Below are 6,199 nucleotides of genomic sequence, written 5' to 3'. Positions count from 1 at the left end.
CACCTAGTAATAAAGAGCTATTATAAAGAATAGTAAGTAAAATACTTTCTCTTAATATAGTCAATATATTATTAGGGTCTTCTAGGTAAATTATATTATAGAAATTAATTAGCTGCATTTTTAGTATATTTAGACTTAAGTCTATAATTAAGTAATCAGGATTACTTAGTAAGTTTGAGGCTAGACTAGCTTGCAGTTCGCAAGCTATATAAAATAGGGTTCTAGGCCTCAGGATACCGTAATTCGGGAGTATTTGGAAATAGCTAGAGTATATAATAGAATAATATTTCCGATTATTACTATCTCTTACTATTACTTATAGTTCCTGGATTACTAGGACTTTAATATCCAGTTCTATAGCTATTTATAAAACATTTTCAGTAATAGAGCTATTATGATTTATATTAACTTATAGTACTTTAATATAGCTACTTATTAATAGTAATAGTAGGAATTATAATAGTAGTAGCTTTTTTAATTACTAAATAAACCTCATATAGCTTAGAACTAGCTAAATAGGTAATACTTAAGTAATTAGAGCATTTAATAATTATGTAAGGGCATTTTTTGCCTTTCTTTTTATAGATAAAGCAAAAATAGTTCTTAGTTATATAACCCTCACTATATAGTAAGTACTTAGGTTCCTTTTTATAAATAGAATCTAAGTGCCCGCATCCTATATATCTAGTATACTATATAGTACTAGAAATAGTATAGTATTTTACTACTTTAGTAAAGATCCCGGCTATAAGAAGTCTATTTTTAATAGCTCTATTAGCTTAAATCTCGGTAGGGAATACTACTACTACTAAACCGGCTTACTAGAGGCCTAAGTCTCTTTTCTCCTTAGAAATAGCCTAATAGGGCTGGCTAATAGGCTCTAGTCCCTTATTAAAGGTCTTGATTTCTTCTAGGACTAAGTCTATTCCTTCGGGTATATTAAACTCATGAATAGGTAGACCGTAAATAATAACTTTATACTAAGGTTCTCCTTTTTATATACTTATAACTAAGGAAAGTACCCCCTTTATAATAGCTTGATTTTGAACTAGAAAGTCAGAGTTAAATTCGGGAGTAGTATTAACTATAATATTACCCTTTGAGAAAAGAGAAACTATAGAGATTACTAGTCCCTTAATTCCCTTAGAGCAGAAAGTAGTATTAAGCGAATTACGAATAGAAATAGCAGAGAACAAGCTAGCCTGCTCTATATAAGCTAGTAGAAAGGTGCTTTTCCTAGAGAGGGCCATAGATTTCGAGCTAGTATTACAAGTACTAGAACTACTAGTATTACGGGCACTAAGTGATTTATTAGTATTACGAGCACTACTACTACTAGTAAGTATACTAGGGCCTTTTCCTCCCTGATTTTTGGACTTAGTATATAATACTATAGTCTAGTCCTTTTCCGAGTAAGATTGTGGTTCTTGAGTAGCGATTTTAGCCCAAGTAAACTTTTCGGGGATAGTTTTAGCTTGAGTAGCTAGTTTGGCTTGAGTTCTTAACTAAATTTCGATCCGTTTAGTGGTATTTTCGAGGTTTGCTACCTGGGAGGCTAGTAAAGTACTAGTATAGCAGATACAGCCGAATTCAGTATATTCTCTAAAGATTTCTACTAAATCTAGTAGTCGAGATTACTAGTCATATAACGGAGTAATAGTAATAGCTTTAATTATTAAGTCCCGGGCTTAACGAATTAGTAATTTAGCTTCATTTGAAGCTTAATTCTAATATTAATAGTAGTTTCTATGGTTTTAGTATTCCTTATTAATATTACTATTAATATCGCTCAAGCTAGGGCCACGCTTTAGCCCGTTCTAGAGGCGGCTTAGTCGAGCCGTACTAGCTGAATTAGGCTAAGAAAAAGGGGCTGCGAGTTCGTCTAAAGAAATAGGATTTATAGCTAAATCGAATGCGAATTAAGCTCCCTGGCTAAACCGAGCTAGTAGGGAGCTAGTAGGTAGGTCTAGCTATTCGCTAGGGCCCTCTGGAAGCTCTCCGAGCTCTTGAAAGTTAATGGGAGGGGGGCTAGAGCCCGGGAAGTCAGGGGGGGCCATTTAGTCTATTCTAGCTCTACTTATAGTAGGTTCTAGAGCCTGGGGCCAAAGGGCTAAGGTATATTGAGTGAGTTCTAAAGGTGGGTAAAGTGTGAGTATAAAAGTAAGGGGAGTAAAAAAACCGGAAAAAAAATGTTTTTGACTATATATAAATATTACTAAAGCATTTATTGAAATTGCGGGTATTTTGGGATCTAAATTAGTAAATATTTCTATTCTTAAATTAAGCCTTCTTAATCTCTTATTTCTCTAGTATATATTTCTATAAGTAATATTCGGGTCTCTTATATATAAAACATAACTTCGGAGTATAATTATTACGATTACGGAGCTTGAAGTAGTTATTACGGGTTCTGAAGTTATAGCTAGGTCCGTATTAATAATTTCCGGACGGGCGGTAGTTTAGAGAGTTTTAAGAATAGTATTATTAATTAGTAAAGAGGATCTTAGTATTAATTTATTATTTCTTCTTATAAGTAGTAATAAATAATTAAAGCTTATTAATAAGTTAGCCGAGATTAGGAAGAGGATCCGAGACTATATATTAGTATACTAGTATACTTTAATAAGAGATAATAATCTTATTATATAGGAATTTAGTATTTTATAGGACAGGTACTAGTTTATATTATAATTTATATAGGTTATTAATTAGTAATTAGACGAGCTTAAATATTGTCTTTTTAGGGTATTAAGCTATTATAATTACTATTATAGTAGTGTTTTACTTATCTAAGTTTTAATATTAGAAACCAGGGCCTTTAAAGAAGCTATAAATATTTATATAGGCCTCTTTATATATATATTAAGAGAGCTAGTTATTATAAAAGTAATCTTATACTAGTTCTTTTAATATAGTAGGAAAAGCTCTTACTAATACTTCTTATAAAAGCTCTATATATTAGTAGATATTAAGGAAAATAGCGAGTTTTTAGTTAAAACTACTATTAGTTTTATTATATTTCTATGCCTTAGTATATATCTTTATTACTTCTCTAATTAGCTTTATAGTAAGAAGGCTAGCTAAAGAGCTATTTAAAGATAATAGAAATAGTAGAAGTAGTAGAAATCCGTTATTACTAGCTTTTTATAATCTGGTACTAATAGAAGTAATTATAGGTAATAAAGGAATATAAGTAATAATTAATTTAGTTTATTAATTTCTTATAATACTATTATTAAGAAATATATATAATAAGGTAATAGGGCCCGTATTAAGGTCTAGTTTAGTAATAATAATATTAGTTATAGTTCAGGTATATTACTCTTTTTCCTAAATAGTATTAACTAAGGACTATATAATAGTAAGTTCCTTATTATTTTATTTAATATAAATACTGCTATATTATAAAGTAGCTCGTAATTTATATAGTATATATTAATCTAGATAATTGAGTACTTTGAGGTCGAAATTACTAAAATCCTCCTTAAATAATTCCCAGAGATTATTATTAGTTAATTTCTTTATCTTATACTAGAATAGTCTAGTATTAAGGTAATCTAGAACTTCCTTATTATTATAAGTAATTAGGTTAATATTACTTTTCTACTTCTTTACTTATATATATTTATTTCATAATTCTGCTATACCGAACTTCTAGAGTCAAGCCCTTCTTAATATGTGTGTGATTTATAGTAAGAGAGGTTTAAAAGTAAAATAGTTTATAATAAGTTTATAGAAAGAATTCGGTAATAAAGGTATCTAGATACCTGATTTAGATACTAGATACCTGGTTTAGATACCAGATATTCCAGATATCTAGGGGTATTATAAGTATTAAAGTAAATATTTTACCCTTAAATATTTCGTCTATAATGAGAAATTTAGGAAGTGAAATATTATAATTCCGGAAGGGTCTAAAGCTTAAAGAACTCGATTTAATAATAAAATTAAAGTAGTAGTTAAAGAGCTTTAAGGATATATATAAAGTATATATTCTAGAGAAAGTATTTTATAGATATAGGTATTATATAAGTAGAAAAGATAGGTTCTAAGAAAGTAGTCTTAGGGCTAAAAGAAGTTGGTTTTAAAGAATAATAGATAGTTAAATAGATAGATAATTAAATGGCTAATTACTTATTAATTAGTAAGAACTAGAGTCTTTTTCTTTAGGCTACCGGATACTTTATAAAGTTAATAAATAATTCCTTTCTTTAATAAAGTAGTTATTAGTTCTTAGTAAGAGCTAGCTATTTTTTCCCTTAGGCTACCGGATGTTTTATAAAGTTAATAGGTAATTTCTTTCTTTAATATAGATTAGTTTAATTTTACTATAGGCTACCAGATACTTCTTTAGCTTAAAAGATTCTATTCTCTAATTTATATATATAAACTAATTAGTATTAGTTTACTAGTAATATATAATACTATTATATAAGTCGTGAAATGCTATTTATATATAGTTAGTAAAGTTATTATTATTTAGAAGTAAGAATTATAGTATTATAATATTAATATATAATCCCTAAATCTACTAAGCCTAAAGGGGTCTAGTCTATTAGTCGAGTTACTAATGGGATATAAGGTTATATAATTATATCCCGTATCTTATATCTTATTACTTATATCCCGTATCCCATATCCTATTACCTATATCCCATTACTTATATCCTATTACTCATGTCTTATTACTCATGTCCCGTATCCCGTGTCCCGTGACTACGCACGTGACTCCCAAAGAAATAGCTATACTAATAGTAAAATGGGCTTCTATAATATAAGATTATAATATATAAAAATAAGATATAAAATTAGAAAATAAAAATTAGTTTATTAGTTTCTAAAAATAAGAAAGAAAGAGAAGTAATATAAGTGAACTATAGACTATATAAATGTCCGGAGGTTATATAATAGAACTATATAACCCAGAAAATAAAATCCCTATTATAATATTATTTATAGTAAATCTAGTATCTTTTATATTATCTTTAATCTCTATTTTATTATTAGAGCAAATATAAATAAGATTTTTATTTTTATAGCTAGTATCTTTTCTTTTATTAATAAACTAAATACTATTTTAATTATTATATTTCTTTAGTCTTATTTCCTTTAATTCTATAATTACCTCTAGTAATAGATTTTAATTATATATATTTTTGGGTATTAATAAAAGCCCTAGCTTTAAATATAAAGCTAGTAATCTTAAGTTCTTACTTATATTACTTAAATATAATCTCTAATAAATATATATCTTTATTATAGCTAGTATATTCTTTATATATCTCGTTTAGTTTATTAATATTAATAGAAATATTATAATTCTTAATTTCTTTTTATTCTAAAAATATATAATTCTAGAAAAGTTAGCTAGAAATAATATATAAATAATTAGACTATTTTCTAATTAAATAAATACTTTAAATCCGGACGAATTTCTTAGTTTACTTTTATATAATAAATAAATAGACGAAAAGTATAGCTATATAATTAGAGAAAAGTTTATAAGAATAAAGCTTTTAAGAATATAATTACTTAAAAAATATCTTTTATTTATTTAGTATATCTTATATAATATTAGCTAATTAAATTAATTTTTATAGAATTAGACTAAATAAATTACTTTTATAACTTGCCTTTATTATACCTTAATTTATTAATTAGTTATACTAGTTCTAAACTAATAAAGATCTAAAAACTAATATAAATTAATATTTCTTATTTAATATATTATTTTATAAAGAATATAATAGATATTTTATATTCTTTATCTAATTAAATATAAAATAAAATAATTTCTATTTTATTTACTAAATTAAGATATTAAACTAGAATAGTAATTTAGAAAATATTATAAATAAATATATATTAGTATAATATTAATTAGATTAAAGAAGAATATAATATAGAGATTTAGGGATTTTATTATCTAAATTAAATATAAATTAAATAACTAGTTCTCTATAATACTATAGAATTATATAGCCGGAATTATAATTAAATAAATATTAGCTATTTCCGAGAAAATATATTTATACTAAATTAGAAAATAATACTATTTATAATATAATTATTTGGGATTTTAATATAAATCCAAGATATAAATTATAAATAGGTATTAATACTAGTATATATTTTAATATTATAAAATTATAGCTAAGTAAATATATTAGTAATTTTTAAAATTAAATATATTTTATAC

The 6,199-nt window shown here is 25.6% G+C and overlaps 1 protein-coding gene across 1 annotated transcript; it reads right to left on the bottom strand.

Annotated features, from left to right (window-relative positions):
- Positions 1-857: 857 nt before the first annotated feature.
- K444DRAFT_519378 (uncharacterized protein) lies at positions 858-1,634 on the bottom strand (the record flags this gene model as incomplete). The annotated part of the gene is made up of 3 exons (XM_024873949.1): positions 858-980; positions 1,011-1,347; positions 1,507-1,634. Coding segments are annotated over 3 exons (588 nt in total), but the record flags the coding sequence as incomplete, so codon positions are not given.
- Between the last annotated feature and the right edge of the window lie 4,565 nt (positions 1,635-6,199).

The sequence above is a fragment of the Hyaloscypha bicolor genome, assembly GCF_002865645.1.
Source record: "Hyaloscypha bicolor E unplaced genomic scaffold K444scaffold_16, whole genome shotgun sequence".
NCBI classification, from domain to species: Eukaryota; Fungi; Ascomycota; class Leotiomycetes; order Helotiales; family Hyaloscyphaceae; genus Hyaloscypha; species Hyaloscypha bicolor.
Note: the sequence above shows the minus strand (reverse complement) of the source record. Positions and strands in the feature narration are given on the sequence as shown.